Source organism: Oryzias latipes, chromosome 20 (assembly GCF_053564925.1).
Source record: "Oryzias latipes strain Hd-rR chromosome 20, Olatipes_Hd-rR_3.1".
In the NCBI taxonomy this organism is placed as follows: Eukaryota; Metazoa; Chordata; class Actinopteri; order Beloniformes; family Adrianichthyidae; genus Oryzias; species Oryzias latipes.
Genome location: NC_136256.1, coordinates 20816385 through 20837361, shown reverse-complemented (window position 1 = coordinate 20837361; position 20977 = coordinate 20816385). Strand labels below are relative to the sequence as shown.

The window sequence follows — 20977 nt, the reverse complement described above, 5'->3', positions numbered from 1 at the left end:
CACTAATCTACTGTTATCTCTGGGAGGGGTTGCTTTCATGAGGATGCAGTAAATCAACAGAAAAGACGAAGAACTAATTAGACTGTTCCATACCAAAAAAAAAAACCTTGTGAAGGTTTGAATTTCGGAGCTTCTAGTTCAAATAATTTTTACTAAAATCCTCATTTTTTTACAAGCTGTTTATTTTTTTTGCCTTTCTTCAGTTAGATGTAACTGTAATCGCATCATTTACATGTGTGGACTTATGTGCAGATGTGTATGTATATTTTTTTTAACTGTCTTTTACTTTCTTTTTTTTATTTTATAACATATCATGACTACTTATGCTGACAACAGATAAGTTGGATTTATTCTATGTATGTATTTAATTTGTTTGTCTTCTTTGATTTTTTTGTGTTTTTTTTAGTTGCTTAAAATAAAATTATTCTGCTGTATGATCAACATTGCAAAAATACAACTGTGAAATCATACCAACATAAAAGCTTTCAAAGAAAATATGGCCTGAATCTACTTGATATTTTTCTTACAGTCATTTAGATAACACAAATGTGTTTATTTTTTAAAATTAGTCTTAATAAAAGGAGCTGTTCCTTAAGTCCCCCTGAATCTCATCTACGTGGGCGTGGCCATTGGTGCTGAGCTGAGTAGCCCGGCCTTTGATCCCCCCTTTCTGATGACGATAGCTGTGTTTTGCACGAGTGAAGAACTTAACCTAAGGGGGGGGGGGGGGGGGGCATGACAAGCAACATGCATGTGTGTACCAGACCCTGCTGTTTAGAAAAACACGAAAAACATCTTTGATAAGTCCATGAAAAAGGCTTTAAATTACAATATAATGTTGGCTACATTGCAGCAAGCAACACTGGCTGTGGCTCAGAACTGATTTGATTCTAGCACGTGCAGATTGTTGAATTCACTTGCACAGCAAATAAAATGAAATGCCAGAGAAAGACAGTGACTATTGGCATGTAACTTTCCAAATGCGGTCCCAGTGACAGCGGGTAGAAAACACATCCAACATGGTGGATCAATCCAACAGTTCTCCTCCTGATATTATTCCGTCCATTTTTTTTGACTCTGTGTTTCCTTTTCGGGGCAGTGGGGTTTCCAGAGCCCGTCCTGGCCATTGTTGGACAAAGGCGGATACACCCTGGACAGTCTATCGCAGGGCCCATAGTGCTGGAGCGATCACCATAACTGTACCGGCTCCCGGGAGGAGAGCTGGCGGCCAGACAGACCAGCTGCTGGATGGGGAGCCAGCCTGTTCGGACCACCTTAACTTTATGATATTTTTCTTATTTTCATCGAGGCAATAAAGAAAAAGGTTCCCAGACTTTATTCTTGTTTTATTCTTGTTTTCCTTTTAGCCACCTTTTCTCCTCCCGCACCTGAGCTTGTTCAGGCCGGACGGGGCAAATCAGGGAGCTTGTGCAGTGCGCATGCGCTCCTGGGACGTTGTGACATCACAACAGCCCAGGCGGCTCTGTAATTCAAACCGAGTGTCTTTACAAGAGTTTGATTGACAGCTGTTTAAAGGAGAAATACTAAAAAATGCAAAAATGAAATGATTTCTTATTACATTTGTTCTCTTGCACACTAAAAATGCCACAAATACATGTTTAAAACTCAAAAAACATGATTTTCATCAGATGTGGACTCTAAAGAGTCAACGTCAATTTTCACATACCGGTATTTAAAAAAATGTTAGGAAAAATTAGCCGCATTTAATGTCAGCTTGTAGTAAACAAAAGAACATCTGTCACAGTTTTAATTTGGTGTTTGCATCACAGAACTATTGATAAAATAATACACGTTTACTTCAGATAGCTGGATAGCTCCAGTGTTGCTCACCAAGCTCTAAGCTAGCGGGGAGAGTATAAACTGATGGATGACGGGATGTGGGGACGGGCTTAGTCCTCACCAATGGTCCCACCCACAACTCAGAGGCAAATTTCTAATGAACTGCTGCCGCTCTGCAGAAACAATGTCGTAGAAGACAACAGTTTCTTTAGATTTGGGCTAAAAATGGAATAATCATAAATAAAAGACCACTGGGAACGCTTTTAAAATAAATTAAAATGTGATCAGAGGGGGACTTTAAAAACAATCAGGACATTTTTAACATATGTTTTCAGAATCATGGTTTTACCATCAAAATTACGGATGTTCAAACTAAGAGATTTATTTATGCAAAACCTGCAACTCAGCAGACATTTCCTAAGGTGAAAAAATTGCAGTACTTTGCATTTCTACTACGATGAAAGCACATTATCAGACATATAGACTGACTATTACCGTATCTGCTGCTTTTTTTTCCTCTGCCTTCTTTTAAGCGGGTCAATGAAAGCGTGATCAATAGTCTGGGATATATACTTTGCATCTCTCTGAATGTATAGTCAAAACAAACGAGTCTATCTTACCAAACTAAATTACTGAAGTCTTGTGTAACTCTTCATTCAGGCTATCTGCCGCCTAATTAATTGATTCGGTGTTACCAGATGAATCAATGACCATCAGAAGATTGTCAGCGGCTAATATGAATCTCATGTGTAGCAGATTGTTAGAAAAGCATAAACAGATCAATGGGGACCCACTTTATAAGCTTAGATAAGAATTTGTCCTGACTGTTGTTGAAGTGTGTGTGTGGGCCTCTGGTCCGCCTGGAGCCGTAACACAAGCCCATTTAGCATATGGCATTTTTACCATGGAGAGGTAAACACAGTGGGGAGGCCAGGAAAGTAGTAAAACACACTGCTCAGGACAGATCTCCCTGTGGACTTGCACTCAGAAGACATGGTCTGATGACAAGCTGAGGTCATTCAGCTCCAGTCACAACTTTTTTTTTTTTTTTTAACAAAGTTTGTCAAAACAGAAACAGTCTCTCATGTATTCATTTTGTCCTTTTTGTTGTCTTCCTCACTTCTCTGTGGGTCATTTTAAGCCTGTCACAACTCTTAAGGATGTTGATATCAGCTGTCAAACCTTAAACCCTAATGGGGCTTTTTTTTTTTTTTTCTTCAAAGTGACAATCTTAGCAGATCAATGTCCTCCCAAAGGCATCAGCTTACAAAGATTGGATCAGAAGGAGGAAGAGAGGATGGGAGCTAAACCAAGGAGCATCCAGTGATGTGAGACTTTTTAAAAGAAGGCGGGACCGAGTGGTACACCACCTAGCCTTGGTAACGTTCTTCTGTGCTGCGATGTAAAATTGACAAATCACAAATGCATTTTTTTCCCATTGCCGAATTAAACATTAACACGAACTTTACTGGGGTAAATAAAAAATGAGAATTTGGTTTGATTTTTAAAATTTAAACCAGTCACATTTTAAACCTTTCTTTCGTTTGTAGCATTTTTGACATTTTTGACGAACTAATGAGATCATCGTCTAATTCTAGCTCGAGAATAACCTTACAGAACATGCTCCATCAGGTTTCAGACTTGTTTGTCCCACACATTTAAAAACTCAAGTTGGGTTGGTTTTAACCTAACTCAGAGGTCAAAAAGGGCCTAACTTTTTTTGGGTTGTTTTAACTTAGGAAAAAAAAAGCATGAAGTGGGTTAAAAAGTTTATGGCTTATTTCCAGACAACCCAATGATACCCAGCTTTAAAATAGCCCCAAAGAACTGGCTTTGAACATTTCTTTATGCAATCACTGAAGCTTACACACCTGTGTTTGATGCACATTCCAGTTTCATCAGTTAATCTGTGTCCATTTGTCTCATTTGCTCTGATTTACCACGGCGAAGAAACTGCTGAAAGCACACAAAGGACAGTGGTGGCGGGGTGTTAGGAACTTAGATGCTGGGAAGGAGCTAAGCTACAAAAGCCATAAAGGCCTGTTAGGATACATTAGGTGGAGAAGAGGGTCATAAGACCTCATGAATGTTTCAGCAGGACAGGGGCATTTGTCTTCCAGCTTAACTGTCAAAAAGCTTTGTGATGGGGGTGGAATGACAGTGTATTTTCTGTGTTGTCAGATTGGACGAGTTTAAACAAAAATTGGCTTCTTTTGAACAAGCTAAGCTTGGAATTTTCTTTTTCCCACAGCTCGAACATTTTTTATAAATATTATATTTAGAAAAGGTAATACCAAAATGGCTCCCATTTCATAGCAAAAAACTGGTGTATTTTGAAAAACATTTTGTCTTCCCCCTCCTGTCATTTTAATAACTTTGACTCATTCTTATTCGCAGTGAGTAGTTCATGGAAATAAATTATTCTTTGTTGTTTGTATGCACCCAAAACAAGAGTACTAATGTGGCCAAGCTACAAATCTATACTTCACAGACCGTAAAATGGTGTTTTCTGAGTGGCTGAAGTCTTTGGAGTCAAATTTGTGGCAAATATCTTAGGGAATTTGTCAGCATATGTTTTATTTTGAAATGTCATTCTGAACAGTCAAACTTCCAGCTTCTGACGTCAGACTAACATCAGATGCAGTTACATTTACATGCTTAAATATAGGTAGACATAATAATATTACAGTTTTTCAAGTGAGTTTTTTCTTAAAATGTCACGGTTTAGCTTAAGTAATGGTTCAGATGACAATTGACAGCAAGTTCAGGAGATCCTGTTTGTAGGCACATGCACATCACAGAAGCACGTGCACTTTCATCTGTGGTTGCACACTCATTGCCCACATGGCCGTGTCTTTTAGCTTCACTAATGTCCGGCCGTCGTCACGGAGCAGCAAGTGCTTAAACAGTCTTTCCACTCTAGAGGTATTTCTGCTGAACACCCTGAGGCCTTTCAGCCTCTTCTCCCCTTTGACCTCAGACCTTTGGGAGCTGCCTGGGGTCAGGTTCAATTGTCACATCAACAATAGACATGAATTTGTAATTGCAGCACAAACTGAATATATATTTTTAGAGATGAGACACAAAAGAGATACAAAAAAAAAGGTCACGTTAATGATTAATAGCCAGCATCAAGCAATTAGATTACATGTGTCAGACATATACCTGTACGTTTAACAGATTAAGGAAGAAGAAAATATCAAATAACAAGCAAATCTCTAGAGTCTCTAGAAGACCACAGAGGAGGTGGTGAACGAAGACATGAAGGCAGCTGGTGTTAGAGAAGAGGATGCAGAAGACAGGGTGAGATGGAGGAAGCTGATTCTCTGTGGCGACTCCTGAAGGGAAAAGAAGAAGATTGATAAAAATGCATATGTTACATGGTTGATCAGGCAGTTGTCCTTCAGATTCTTGGTGTTTTATCTCAGGTTATTCTGAGCGAGTAATGGGGTTTTTAACAGACTCTTTATAGAACTCACATATGACAATGCATGTGCTCTTCTTCCTCTTTCTGCTTCTCGCATCACAAACAGTGTTGGGAGTAACTCAATAGAATAGTATTGTAAGACAGTTATAGCTTGCTTTTTTCAGTAATGGAGTAGCATAAGGTGTTACTAATGAATTCTGAATAATGTTTTACTTATTACATGTTCGGTAACTTATGTGTATCAAGCACTCCAAAAGTAATTGTTCAGAGCATTAAAAAAAGAAATGTCACAATCAAGACATTTCCGTTTTGCAACAATAATATTGTAAAGCAAGGAAATACTTTAAGTGATCTGCAAAACATTGATCACAAGTCACAGACTTGTAGCCTTGAAACACCGTAACTGGCTAGCATGTGTCATGGCCACTTCTCATCCTCGTAAAGGAAAAGCAAAGAATTAGCTGAACCTTTAGTGAGATCAGATACAGTCTCATGCCTGTCTGTCACATGCTTGGTCAAAACTGCAGCTACTTTGTTCCATTTTAAAGCTTCAGCCTCCTCTATACTTTGTATAACAACTTCTTTTTTTTTATCCATGTAAACATTATTTGGGCCTGTGACCTCACAGCATTCTAATGAGGCTAAAAGGTGAATTATTTTGCATCTCCACCACATATAGCAGATAGATGTGGTTATTGTAAAGATTTAACTCTTCTTTTGTAAGTCCTGTTATTTTTAAAACATATTTGCGTTTCTGACCAATAAAAAAAGTTTGTTTTGTTGTTACTGTTTAGCAAGGAGGGAGCATCTGTTTCAAATCAAACACATAAATTTTTTTTTTGTAAAAGAAAATACAGAAAAAAACAGTAAAAACCTAAACATACAAAGTGGAAATTAGAACATTAGTTTTTTACTCTCGTTTAATCTATTTAACTTCAGACGACATTGTGCTTTTGACACTAAATAAAAGGGTTAATGTTCAGCAAATGAGAAACTATTTCCAATGAAAGGTGAAGATTGTTATTCATCATTCTTTCCAAAAGACGTTTTTAAAATCATTAGGAATTATAACAAAAATTCATTGGAGTGATGTAACAAGAAACTTCTCAGATTTTTGATGGGACAGCAGTGCTGCCCTCAGTGTTCATCTAAATGGACAGCTTAGTCAGGATTAGCTGGACTAACAGCAAACATCATTAGAGGCTGAGAGGTCAGCTCGTCTTTGAACGGATGCAAGTGGTGCAGGAGTACAGTCAGTGTCCATATGGTAGAGATTCTTCCCTAAGGAGCAAAAGTCAGAGTTTCACATGAATTCATTTACCTATTTCTATATATTTGTAGCTTTTCTGGTTTTTCTATTCCAAAGGAGGAGCAACTGTGGTAGAAAAGCCCATTCTGAAAATTCTGTTGCGAAATGTTCACAACTTTAGAAGGAAACAGTCAAAAGGGTCTCTCAAATTTAGATAAATGAAAAGGCAGGAGCTTTTGGAACAAACAGAAAGGGGCGGTAGTTGGTGGTACTGTAACAACACCTCCTCTCCTTACATCCCTGCACCACCTACAGGAATAACAGTTGGGCAAAAAACAAAAGACTTGCGCATAAAGACAGGCAAATAGCACACAGAGATCCATTGTGAAGCGTAATGCATGAGGGGAAAAAAACCCTATAACACTTTCTAACATCCCGAATGACAATGAGAGGATGTCAGCCTACAAGCAGATTTACTACTGCAGCCCAGCTGCACATGGATCACTTGGAGGAGGTAAAATTCTGAATCGAGTTCCAACAGGAGCAGCCCAGTGAAAATCTTAAGCAGCAGGAATGTGGTGATGTTTTTACAGGCTCTCATAGCATTTTTATAATTTAAATGAATTCATTCACTTGTTTTAAACCTTTAACGTCAAAACATTGGATGTACTAAAACCCCTATACATATATTTATACATATATATACACATATATCTTTGTATACATTTTTGCCATGGTGGTTTATAAAAATCTGATCATTTTATTATGGAATGCAAGGTGTCAGAATTTTTTTAAATGACTTTAAAGGGTTTACATAATAATTATTCTATATTTGCTTTGGAGATCCACCCAAAAAGACAACAGCTTTGTAAGTAATTTGATTGTTAATTATTTATTACAGCTTTATACATTTCTGCATTCTTGCTAAAAACACACACACGCACACACAGAGGATATAAAAAGGTAAAAAGAAAAAATAGAGTGGGAGAAAATATCATGTCACAAGATGTAACAATACCTTATATAACATTATCGATTAGGGTCACATGGTGCAGCTGGAACCCACTGCCGCCATCATAGGTTAAAGGCAGGGTGCACCGAGAACGGATCCTTAGTCCATCGTTGAATCACACTGAGAGACAATCAGAATTTGGCCTTCCTAAGGAGAGATTACATCATCAAAAACCTGTGAAACAAGTTCTGAAAGAGTGGAAGGAAAATAAAAACATATGCATGCACAAAAAAACCTGAAAAACTGGGATTTGAACCATATTTCAAAGAAGTGGTGGAGCTAACCACGACTCCAAAGGTCAATCAGCTTCAGCTTCAAACACATAAATATAGCTCTTATCTTTTCTGCTCTCGTGCTGCATTTATTTTGTATTTTTTAAACATCAATGAAGTGAAAAGCAAATGCAAAGATGATTTAAGCATCTTTGTAGTTAGATTTTTCTTAAAATCTAAAAAGTTATTTGAGTTTATTGCTTTTTTTTAGGAATCAAATGTTAGAATTAGATAAAACATTCATATATTTAAAACTCTCTTATGCTGCCTCTTCTTCCAGCAAACCTGGTTTAATTTTGGATGCAAACGTTTGCATTACAGGAAGAATGGACTACATTTCAAATGTGTTTATTTTATTTTATCTATGCTGTTTTCTAATTTAGTGTTTTGCTATTTTCCGGGGAGAAAGCAAAGAACCACAAAAATAAGCAAATGATTGGTTTTAAAAACATCACAGATCAAACCTCATAAGGATGTAAGCATACAGTAGGACTTTAGGGGGGTGTGTGCATGTGTCTGCAAATATGTTACCCTATGGGACCTCTGTGCAACCTCATACCAGCCCCCACAGAGGAGGATAAGGCCATCTGCCCACTTCACACATCAATCCCACCTAGAAGATCCGCACACTCAGGAGCAATATGGAGAGGCTTTGCGGACAGTGTTTGATCTGGCTTTCTTTCAGACAGCAGCGCACAAGCTGCTCAATCTCTGTGAGTCTCCGGCTCTCTGACCGCCATCCCTGTGGTCACTGCCGGCCGCTAACAGCACCTCCGAGCTGAGGCGTGAATGGCAGGATGAGACTTGATCAGTCACCTCTTAAGTTTGAGCAGGAGGGGGGAACAACAGATCAGTGGATCCATTCAAACTTAAATGAGTTCACTCACGGCTTTCATTCAAGGTGGACGATTCAGAGAACACCTCATTGATTTACCTTCACAATGAAGTAAAGATTAAGAAAACAAGGCTTTGCAGTTAATCCACCTGAAGATTTCCCTCAAACTGAGCATCACACTTGTGCTTTTCAGGAGCAGATAAAATCAAGTAAGATCCTTTCAAAATACCTGAAATAAAAAAAGCTTCATTTGGAAAAATCATTTATTTCGGGACTCAGAGATGTATAAAATATATGAATTGTTAAGAAACCTAAATTATAATTAGCAATATGAAAGCACAGACCCTGCTACAGACTGGCAATCTGTCCAGTGTACCCAGCCTTTGCTCGACAGTATAGCCAGTTATGGAGCTAGGAAAAGTACCATTTGGAGACAGATGCCCGCTCGGACGAGGACAACAAAGATGTACATGGATCTTGTTGTCTACTAGTTGCCACAGTGGTTGTGGCTTGCCAATAGCTTCTACATCACAAATGCAATCTTTTCCCAACATCAATTTGTCTGCCCCCGATTGACAACAGTTTGAATGAAGAAATACTCCGAAATGCAATTTTGAGCTCAGTTTTCTTCACATCTGTCTTCCACGATGAGAAAAATGCCACAAGAACATGTTAAAAACTGCATTTTCATTGGAGTGGTGATACTGAGCCATTTATGGAAATGTTTTAGACTTTTAAGATATTTTAATACATTAATTTTTTTATTACCAAATTCGAGTTAACATGAACTCTACCTTAAATCAAATCCAACTTTATTTGTAAAAAAAAATGTATCTATAGGAAAATTCATAAAATCTGATATGTCCCTGTACAATTGCTTTTAAATTGTGAAAATGTAAAATAATTTTAAGATGGAGAAATCTTCTTTTATTAGTACAATAATCTAAACCTGTTGGATGAAACAGGACTGCAAAGTTTAATTCATGATTTGAAAGTGTATTAGAAGTTTTTCACTCTTAGAAAACCAAAAAGTTTAAACTTTTGTTTATACTAATAAAGAAATGCTATGTAATTTTTTTGCCAACATTCACACACAGATTTTAAAATATCGTGCAGGATTTAAGCAAAATTCAGACTAAAGTTCAACTTTCCTTGTTAGAACCAAACCTTGTGTCGACAACTACCCACAATGCAGCTCTCTAAAAAAAAACCCCTTTGACGTCAACCTAAACTCAAATACGTATTATACACAAACACAGCTCCTAGGCAATCAATGGAAGCAAATACATGAGAGCTGTTGAGTACAGAGAGGAAGAGAACTGTAAAAATATTTCACCAACAGCTCTCCTCCTTGTATCAATAAGCATTATTAATTAATCACACTAGTGCATTTACTGGTGACCACATTTGTGGAGTGCATGTGAGAGCTTTTGAGTAACAAGGTGGTGTTCTTGTTTGGACAGGAGTTATGCTTCCTTGTTTGAATCTGGGAGGGAATTAAACCATAAAGCTCTGCCCCTTTTATCATTAATATCACATTAATCTAGGAGTGAATCTGATTGATGGTCCTTTAGAGACCCTGTTAACCTGCCAGGAGGTTAAGTGTGGAATCAATCCCCATAAACGACCCAGATAAAAATTCTTTCATCCAGGAGCATCCACCCTAAATCAGCCAATCAGAGGAGGCGCTAGTAAAACCGTTCTTTTGGCACGGCACGCTAACAATCTCAGTATTTCAGCTCTGGCAGCTCATTCTCTCCCTTCTCCTTTTGTTTCCTCAGCCTTCTCCTCCGCCTCTTTTGCTCCTGCAAACCCACCAAGGGGAGTGTCGCCATGAGCAATGGTGCCTCTGAGGTTGTTGAAAAGAACAGGTCCATTGGAGGTTGATCTACACTTGTTCAAGCATCCATATTTTGCCTATTTGACGGGGGAGGAGGACTGTTAAACATTCAGGGCGGAGGTGACCTCTGACCCTGGAGACTACCATCAGATAGGGCTGTTTTCCTTATCCATCTATCCATCTCCAGGAAGACACATGGTGACAGTGTGAGGGCAGATGTCAGTCACACAGAGCTCCTTTGTTTTGGAGCCAATAGGCCACTTTACAGCTTCACTTTATTGTCATTCATCCACTAGGAGGGTTCCCTCATTTTCATTAACCTCCATCATCACAGGGCAGAGAGGAGAGGTGGATGCTGAAAAAGGAACAGCACACAGGGAACAGGACTTGGGGCCTTCTCTGAATTATTTAGCTGTTTTAACTGCAGTGCAACATACATGTTCCTGTTTTAAAAGCTCTATTTGCTGCTTCTCACCCACACCAATCATTTTAATAGAGGACAAGACGAGTTTCCCTTCAAATCAAATCTAAAACACTGTCTCACCATGCACTTAGTCTTTATTTGCAGTGATGGAGGAAGGGATCAATGTAAAAAGAAACACAAAAGAAACACAATAAGATTCACATCTGAAACGGAATATTTTGCTTTTTGAAGCTAACAATAAAAATAACTTGAAGGTCGTCAGCTTTTAGCCACAGAACAAAATTGAACATTGACACATAAATAAAATTCCATATAATTTAGATCATTAATTGTCTTTTCAAATGAAGCAGGAAACGGCCACATCACCAAGCAGCAGCGAAAGAAAGAAAACCTCAGATTAAAAGAAGCCATTTCTGTTTTTGCCTTTTTTTATGATACGTCACAGAAATGTAAAGGTTTAATTCCAGGGTCGATATTCAGAATTTAATGCTGTGTAAGGAAAGATGCTCAGGTCCTTGTTCTTCAGAATTTCTGAGTGATCCTCCTGTAAAGAGTCCTCCGGCAGCCCGGCCACTGAGGAAGATGAGACAGAGATGCTGTCTGGGATTTGCCTCTCTGCATGCAAAGAAAAAAAGAAATGACTAAATAAAGACAGAAAAGATAACAAAATGTTAAATTAAATTAAAAATAAAAACTTGTACATTATTGTAACATAATAAGGATTTTTTTAAATAAAAAAAAAGAATATATAAACCAATAAAAGTTTAGGTTTTATTTTGGCCTAGATCTTTTGTAAACTACTAATAATTTATTTCTAAGTGTTATAAAAATTTTTTTAATATATTTCTAATAAAATTTAAAATTGGATTTGATATGATTTTAAACTGCAGAAAAGTCTATCCAAACTTTCAGATCTTGCTTCAAACTGCTTCTTACTCTTGTGGCTCTTCGTGTGGAGCCTGAGCTCCTGCTCCTTTTGAAAGGAGGCTCCGCACAGCTCACACAGGTGCGGCTGCTCTCTGGCGTGGGTCCGTCGGACGTGGCTGTCGTGGGCCGCGTGGGAGGCGAAGGCCTTCCCGCAGTGCTTGCACTTGAAGGGCCTCTCTCCGGAGTGCTGGCGGATGTGGGTTCTCAGGATACTGGAGGCGGTGAAGGCCTGAACGAGCATTTTAACACACACGTTATGTTGTTTTAAATGTTTTTATATTTACTGTTTATTTTATTTTTGCTGTAATTGTATGTGTTTTACATATTTAAATAAATGTCCCCTGATTTTATTTGGAAACGTCAATTATTTTTAATAGATAATATTTTCTGTATACATTAACCATGTCACAAACTCAAAGGTACATTGGCACATTTTTTTCTGTTTTCTGTTCATTTTATTTTTGCAACAATCACAAGATTTGGCAGTAAAACTGTTCCTCAAAATAATTCGTCAAAAATGTTCCGTAAATACCCCGGAAAGGTTTTTTTTAAAACACACACACACACCTAAGAGGGAAAAAAAACGAAAAAAAAACATTAGAATGTCTCAAACAAAGAACAAAGCCACTGTTCTCTCCGCAGAGCCGTAAACGAACGTTTAGTGTCGGAAAACAAAAGCGAAGGGCCCACATCTGGCGATAATGAGCGTGTAAGTGTGTCTGCCACGAGGAGCGATAATGAGGGGCTCGCACCCGATTCACCATGAATCAAGCGCGTTTTTACGTGTTTATTTGGTTATTTGTTAAACATTAACTTAACAACAAAAAAAACAACAAATTTAGGTTCAAATCTGACAACACCAAATACCATACAGTCATTTTATTCAGTCGTTTATGTATAAAAAATAAGTAAACGATGGACCGTGAAGGGGAGATTTGAACTTTTGATTTATTTATATAAATATATAATTATCTATATTAAAATAAATGAAATATTTTAATTGTGTAACACTTTATTGAACAATTAAATGACGGGATTTCACTTCAACTGGTCTAAAACAAATAACAATAATAAAGAATAAATGAATAAAAGCACTTCTCTCACCTTGTTGCAGTACACGCACTTGTAAGGCCGCTCCCCGGAGTGCACGCGCATGTGCTTGTTCAGGCTGGAGGACTGAGAGAAGCTCTTCCCGCACACGGAGCACTGCGGGTTAACATAAATGTGCGGTGACATTTCTGTACATTTTCACCCAAATGCGAGAAAAATCACCTCTTTGTTAGAAAATAATTGTTTTAGTAATAAAAAACAAAAACAATATTTATCATTTTATTTATGTAATTTTGTGTTTTACTGTATGATGTATATGTTAGATAATCGCGTAATGAGACTTTTGGGAGCTGTCCTTTCAGCACCACCTGTCTCTCAGATTAAACGCTCGTGCACGCGCCGCTTCATACCTTGTGAGGTCTGTGCTTCTCGTGCACGTGGAGGACGTGGATCCGTAACCTGTCCCTCTTCTCAAAGGATCTGTTGCACAGGTGACAGGGGAACTTCCGGTCTCCCTGGTCCACGCAGCGCGTGTACTTCAGGTGTTTGTCTCTGTAGTATCTGTAGGCAAACACCTTCCCGCACCTGTCACACTTGTAGCCTTCGCCTGCATCTGGAAACCGAAATCTGCTTTTAACATCGTGGTAAATAAAACTAATAAATCTAGAGAATGTTGGAATGGAACCTTCTGTGAAGGGAAGCTCGCTTGTTGTGTCCTCTCTCGGGTTTTTCAGCGTGAGTGGGATCCCGAGGAACTGCGTGTAGCAGTCCCCGTACCACACCAGGAGCTCTTGGCCTGGACCGATCTCCTTGCAGACCTCGTAGAAGATCTGACCCTGGACCTGAACCGCCACCAGGTTCTGCTCCTCTGGGAAACGAGCGCACTTCACAAGAGACATCCAGTTTCCCGACGCGCCTCTGCCGTCCACGAAGTGACTCAGGCGGCCGTTCTCAAACACCTGCGGGAGGAGGCGCGAAACGAGGCGTCAAAGGGGAGCAAGGTGGATAAATCAAACCGATGGGGTTCAAAACTGTTACCTCCCACATTAGAGTGTTGTCGTCGTATGTTTTGATCTCGCTGGTGTTCACCAGTTTTCCTTGGAAAGGCCCGAAGCGCGCGCCTTTCGGCACGCAGCTCTTTTCCGCAAAAACCCCACAATGGGACACGTTTCCCCACACTGCGTGGAGGATGACCAAACCTGCAGCACAAAGTCCAATTTAATTATTTAATTCAATTAAGACAACAACAAAAAAAGGAGAATCCTGTTTGTTTTTTTAACTTGTATTTACCTTCTGGAAGTTCAAGAGTTTCTTTGTGTAGTGAAGGTGTGTGGGACTCTAAAGTAAAAGAAACAAAACAGTTTATACTTTGGTAAAATTCCAGATTACTCAATGTAAAAGTTCTTAAAGTCCCACCTGAATTTTCCGGCAGGACCACCCCTGAGATGGCGTGACCCCCGCTGCGCTCCTGGCTGCTGGAGTACCCATAAAGCACCATGAACAAGTCCTCCTCGCTGAAATCATAAGTGGCTGTCTTCTTTTGAGGTGACTGATCTGCGCAAAGGGCGCGGAGCAGCGCCTCCTTGGGCGGAGTAGAGGCTGAGGAGGTGGTGGACCTCTCACCGGACTTGCTGCTGAAGTCTGTGGACAGCGGGTCGGCCGCGTGCTCCGTCACCACAGCGGCCAGCTCCTCCGCTTTTGACCACATGGGCATCATGTGGCTCAGGTACGGCGCGCCGGGGACGCACAGCTCGTGCAGGACCGAGGCGGTGTGGCTGCTCTGCAGTACGAACGGGTTATTCATGTTGAGAGGCAGGGATGCGCGGGTGTCCGACACCAGCCGGCCGAGAGATTTGAGCGGGTCCAGGAGGTTGTGCGTGCGCGGGAGGAAGTCCATGTAGTGATGAGGAGCAGGGTAGAAACCCCGAACGGGACTGCTCTTGAGCATGTTTTCTTGGTAGCTTTTCTCGTTCAGCACTACAGGGAAGCAGGAGAGGGACACCGACATGACGGCATGGATGGACGCAGGGGTTCAAATGGGGATGATGGATCCTTCACTGCAAGAGGAAGTAGATAAAAAAAAAAGTTGTGAATTCTAAAAAAACGAAAATTACATTTTAAAATAAAGACATTTGGAAAGCTGTTCTGTAAATTAAGTTTTGCGCATCCGGAGATGACAACAACATCTTGAATTTTTGAGGGTCTGACAGTGTAAACAAAGCCCCATCTGAGGCAGTAAAACTGCGCGGCCGACTTTGCACTATTTCCAGCTGAAAGCTCCCACAGCAGCATCCCACCCGGCGCGCGCTCCAAGGAACCGCTCACCAAGCAGCCAGTAAACAGACAAGCAGGTCATGACACCAATTACACAACAGCCGGTCAAAGCAGAGGTCAACATTAATGAAGCATTTTATAGACTTTTACAATCCTAATCCAAGAATTTCAGGCCCTGAGATGGACTGCGTCACACGCCACAAAATTTCATTTTCTTTGTTCTTTTAAAGAAATCTCTCAAACCAGAAACGTTTAACAACTATTAAAACAAGCGTACCTTTTAAAGCCTCAGATTTTAAACTGAAGTTGTATTTTCTTTCATATCCTCATGAGAAAAGATTTCATCCAAATGTATCTCCATGCAGGAGCGGCTTCTTCAGTCTGCTGGTCAGTTTTGGTTATGAGGACACCATGCAGTGTGCTGGAGATGCTTCTCAAGACTTGTCCGTCCTCCTACTGGTCTGGAAACAGATAACCCCTCATGCATCTCAATGCTGCCACCCCCCCATCCCCCTGCAGGATACATGTTTTTTTAAGGACAACCCACGCGTTCACAGCTCCACAACACACTCTGCTGACTCCAAGGGACTCCCTAAACCAGGAGGGGGCAGATGCTGTTGCCCCATAAAATAAAAGAAGCAAAGCTCCAGTTTGATCAGATCATTCCGTCTCAGTTTCATGTAAAAGAGGAACAATGCTCCCTGGATGCTTTCATGAGCTCTCCATCCCTCCAATGGTCTTACAAATATGCCTGCATCTATCCAAAATTAAAATAAGAAGTGAAAAAGTAAGTCAAAAAATATTTGCATGTATGCCAGTTAATTTCCTAAAACAACCAGGAAGTCTGTGAAGATGCAGCTGTGGATGTCCAGAACCAGACATGAGACTCAGATGAGTCTCATGTTTCGAGTCGTTTTCATACACCTACACGTGGAAAAAGAAATAAAATCAGTCGTTTCAAACAGATGTGATGTGCTTACATTTTAAGACATTTTATGAAAGCAGAACTTGAATGTGTCTACAGGTTTTCTAAAAGACTAACTTTTGTTGAAAGCTGCAAACATCCTGCAATAAAGAGAAAACATAAAAGTAGTCGCTTCACATTAAAGTTGAATTTTGTGCAGTTTCTGACTGATGGTTATCAACATTGTTTTATTTGTAAAAAACACAAGTAAAAAAGAAAAAAAGTGATCCGATCTGCACAAAAAATATCATTTGGCACTTGTTGCTTCAGTTTACTGAAAATAAACCCAAACAAAATTATTCAGTTTATTCTGTTTAAAAAGTGAAACTCCTATAATTACATGAACTCATCCACCCCAAAAAGAACAAGATCCTACCAGTACAAAGCCTGTGGAACTTGCTGGCAACAACTTGGAAGAAGTGGAGACCTTCATGTTTTCTGGGTAGTGTGATGACCGAACAGGGAGGATCGGACATGGGGGTAAAAACCTGCACTTCAATGCCAGGGCACCCTACACCACCCTCAAGCATATCTGGAGATCCAACCTCATCACAATGTGCACCAAGAATCATCTGGTCATTTCAAACGTCAAGTCTGAGCCGCTGTATGCAACTGAAACACGGAGAACAACAAATACAGATATAACAGACTTTTATTATTTCCTGTCTTAGAAGAATCCTTAAAATCATCCATCAGCAACAAAGAGCTTTAGGAAAGAACAAACCATGTGGCAGTGAAAGAAGAGATAAGAAGGAGAAACCAAAAGAAAAGAAACCAACATCTGCATCATCCATCAGGTCCTGACCTGAAATCCTCAAGGGAAGAGAAAGTGAGGAAGACCATTGAACACATGGAGTTAGGAGCTGGAGGTTGACGTGAAGCAGACCCGTCACACCTGGAGGAGGCTGGAAAGGATCACCCAGGACAGAAGACGATGGTGGTGAGTTATTGATGCCCAATCAGGGATACAAAGCTGACTCAGCATAATATTTGTATTTAGGAGTTGAACGCTTTTCTAATTTTAAAGTATCAGAAATGGCTATTTATCCGTACATTTGTTTACATTGCAATCTTGTAGAGGTGTTAAGCTTCTGCTGTTGCAGAGAAACAGGTTAACAGTGTCTTCATCTTTATTATTAGCTGTTTCTGTACTGTGAGTTTACAGAGAATGTATGCGTTAACACAGCAAATGACATGGATCCTCACCAGACTTTTGCCTCTTTTTCCAGACTGTGGGACCACGATTTCCAAAATCATTTAACGAATCACTCTAAAGCTACAGTACATCTACACTGGGCTTGGCAATGCACATTCAAGCGCCACCTTCAATGAAAAAGCAAGTAAATGCACACTTCAGGCTTCCACGATTAAAACTTTCACAAGTCACAATGGAAGTTTCTACGACTATTTTCAGGCTCTACATACAAAACAGGCATCCATTGAATGTGTGTTGAAAGTTAAACCAGGTTGAACTTTTACCAACCAGGGACATGGATTTGGTAGTGACGTACGGATGGCGTCCCCTTTAAGTCACAGAAGTGCCAACTGTTTGAAAATTGTTCGTGTAGGAGAAATTAATAATTGCAATTTGTGCTCGGCCGGAACTATATGACACCAAATCTTTATCTCGGAATGGAACTGTGAAAGAAAAAACCTGGAGAAAATATTCACCAGATTTGGAGCGCTGTGAAATTTCGCACCGAGCCTCTTCCGACATGCGCTGGTATCGGGTTGTGACGGTCCAGTGTGAACACCGACTGCTAAACGTACGTCTCATGCCTGGCCTGAAAGCAGTGAAAGAAGATCCCAAAACGCCTCATATAGTTGTGTCTCAACTGAAAAATATGTCAAATTCTCTCAAAGATGCCGTCCGTCATCTTTGTTTTTAATGCTTGCATAAAGCAAAGCACTCTGTGAACAACCTGCTGCTTTATCTATGAACCTCCTTTTGTCAAATCCTACTTTCTGTAGAATCTTCTGGACAACTTTAAAGTCTTCAATCTTCCACATTATTGTGTTGCTGACTGATCCCACTTAATATACCCTTCAAAGGTGCAAAAACTGGTTGTTTGGCTCATTATAACAACACTGTCTGCCATCCTGAACTTTTTCAACATGAGTTTCCCTCAGCTGTATAGTTCTAATCCTAGAAATGAAGAGAAACACTTAAAAACAAGCAGTTTTTGTGAATTGAAACTGTTTATCGTTCCCATTTTTAAATCCAAATAATGAAAAACAACATTTTTTTATTTATTGATGTTATTATCTTTTATCAGTGAGGGCCGAAGGGGGGTTTGGGGGCCACCAGGACAACTCTGGTCATCCTGAACTACAACAGGAAAGATTTACAGTCTTCACAAAATCAACTCTTGCACAATCAAAGCCTCATATACCTAATGCATGGGAGTCTACTAGTAAATAACAGCAATAAGCACCAATTTTTGCCTATGAAACGAGTGAGGTCATGCAGGTGACAGGTCCGCTGGTGTCTTACAACTGTCTGGAGTGCCGTTGATCAAACAGCAGCACCGTGGTTAAATATTCATGGTCATTTAATGGCTTGAAAGCATTACGGTGCACAATAACATATTCCAGAGGCTAATGATGCCACTGAGACAACAGAGGGTGGATTAACTTGGTTCAGATTAAATGAGGGAGGAATCACGAGAATGAGGAAACATTTTCAGGTTTTCCATAGAATCAATGAGTGATGGACCATGATCCTCATCTGATTGATGTGTTCAGAAAGTGTTTTAAAGGATAAACAAGATTTTGTGCGTCTTATTTAATTCATCAAGCCTCAGGTGAGGGGGCACAACTCTTTTAGAAACCCACTAGAGATGAAAATCCTGTTTTTGCTGTTTTCAACATGCTCTTGTGGTATTTTTCTGATGATGGATTGGGAAGGAGATAACCGGAACTCAGAGGTGAATTTCTGATGAATTCCTGCCGCTCTGCAGAAACTATGTCCTGGAAAACAACACAGATTTTTTGGATTTTGGCTATAAATAGGATAATCATAATTATATGACCACTGGGAACGCTTTTAAAAACAGTTAAAACGATAACTGGAGTGAGACGTAAGGAATTACTAACCCTATTCTAAGTTGAGAGCAGTCACAAACCTGTGATATTACAAAAAGAATAGCATGTATTTTTATACCAATCTGTACATTGTACAAGTGTTCAGAAGAAGAAGTAGAAGTTTCATAAAATGACTTAAAATAAGGCATTGTTGGCTTTTTAGTCATTTAATTCAACTATGCAGCTGGAGTTTGAAGTCTGTATGCTGTCTGCCAGAGGTCTGAAAACCACAAGGAAAACATTTTCCTGCCTAAATGTAATGTATAAAAGAGGAGTAAAGTGGGGGCACAAACTCAATTTGAAAGATTTTCAGCATAATTTTAATCAACCGTAATGTCAACAAACCTAAACTTTGTGCAATTGAGCAAATTGATGCGAGTTTTACTGTAGTTAATAAATGCTTAAAAGGGTAATTTTAGAGAAGTCTATGCAATTACCTTTAAGTGTTTTAAACCCCCAAATATAAAATAAGACACATAAAAAGTTATCATGATATTGACAATTATATCCATAAATCTGAATAAACTAAACTATAATTATGCAGATTTATTTTTATATTGGACATAATGGGTATTATCTTGATCGGATAATAAGACTTCCAGTGGTTACTTTTTGAATTGACTTAAAATCAGTTTGGTTTTTAAACTGCCTTCAAACAGGAAGTCATGAGGTTTCTCCTTAGGTGGTAATGAGCAGAAAGTTGGTCATTCATTAAAAATCTTCTATGTGAGGAAGTTGTGTTTACTGAGTACACTCAAAAAGAAAAACCGGACTGTTTTAACCATTTTTTACCAGGTAAGAGAAAATCCCGATGTGCCTGCATATTATGGTGAAGCAATGCACCGGTGTGAGATGTGTGGACTTAATGAAACACTACAAGGAGATCTTTAGAACATCTTCAAATAGAAGATCTTCAAAAGCTAATTAAAGAAAAAAGGTTTGCTGTGTTTTAATAGGCTGCCATTTTCCAGAGGGTGTTGGTTATTATCTTCTGCTGAGATAAAAAGACCACAAAAGAAGAAACCCAGAAGATAATTTAACTGCAGTCCCACAAATCTGATGAATATTTGCTTCAAGTCTGAAGTGTGAGGGCCTTCAAGAGGAGAACAATTGATTTTACTTTTCAAAAGTTTCACTCAAATCTACGGAAGAGGGACTTTGAAATGTGAATTGCATCAAAGATTTGCCAAAATGTGCCAGAAACCTTTGAGTTCTGGAAGGCAAATCAGAACAGGAAAAAAAATGTCCTGCGTGGAAAAAAAGTCAAAATAATCACCATGGTTATGTACATATTCTATAAACATAATATATTCCCATCTTAATTGATGTGTTTTGTTTGCTTTAATTGTGTGTGAAAGTTTGTTAGACATTGCCGTCACTGCTAAAGTGTTAAACCAGAAAAAAAAATACTATTGTTATTGTTCCAAGAGAGAAAATTTAAGACTTTTTTTTATATTAAATTAGGCTGATGTGTGTTTTACCTTGTGTTAGAATTAGATTATTCCACATTTTGTGACAAATAAATACTATTAGCGTTTTCTAATATATAACTAGTTGATTCCTTTGCTAGAAGAAATGTTTATAATGTTTAAACTACTTTGTGTGGAGCTTTTAATTATTCCATGATGGCCCTGAAGACAATTTTTTAAAGCAGGAAATAACTCAAACTGGTAAAACAGAATCAATTGCTTTTCTTGCAATATTTACTTTTAAAGAAATGTTTTCTTCAGCTAATTTTTGAAGTTAATTATTTTTATTTCAACAGTTCAAATTGACCTTTTTGCTTCTTTGTATTTTTAAGTCAGCACCCTTTATATGA

At 39.1% G+C, this 20977-nt stretch overlaps 1 protein-coding gene across 1 annotated transcript; it reads right to left on the bottom strand.

Annotated features, from left to right (window-relative positions):
- Positions 1-10975: 10975 nt before the first annotated feature.
- prdm14 (PR domain containing 14) lies at positions 10976-15603 on the bottom strand. Its single transcript, XM_011488890.4, has 9 exons — positions 15388-15603; positions 14253-14893; positions 14127-14174; positions 13875-14035; positions 13522-13795; positions 13247-13449; positions 12891-12992; positions 11796-12015; positions 10976-11474 (listed from the first exon to the last, which is right to left on the bottom strand). Exons 2-9 carry the CDS (start codon positions 14842-14844, stop codon positions 11317-11319), a joined length of 1758 nt encoding a protein of 585 aa, XP_011487192.1. The 5' UTR covers positions 14845-14893; positions 15388-15603; the 3' UTR covers positions 10976-11316.
- Between the last annotated feature and the right edge of the window lie 5374 nt (positions 15604-20977).

Coding starts and splice junctions, on each gene's coding strand:
- prdm14 (XM_011488890.4), bottom strand. CDS start 14,844: ATGTCGGTGTCCCTCTCCTGCTTCCCTGTAGTGCTGAACGAGAAAAGC. Junction 14,175..14,252: donor GGTCCTGCCGGAAAATTCAG/GTGGGACTTTAA, acceptor CTTTTACTTTAG/AGTCCCACACACCTTCACTA. Junction 12,016..12,890: donor AGTGCGTGTACTGCAACAAG/GTGAGAGAAGTG, acceptor ATGCTCGTTCAG/GCCTTCACCGCCTCCAGTAT.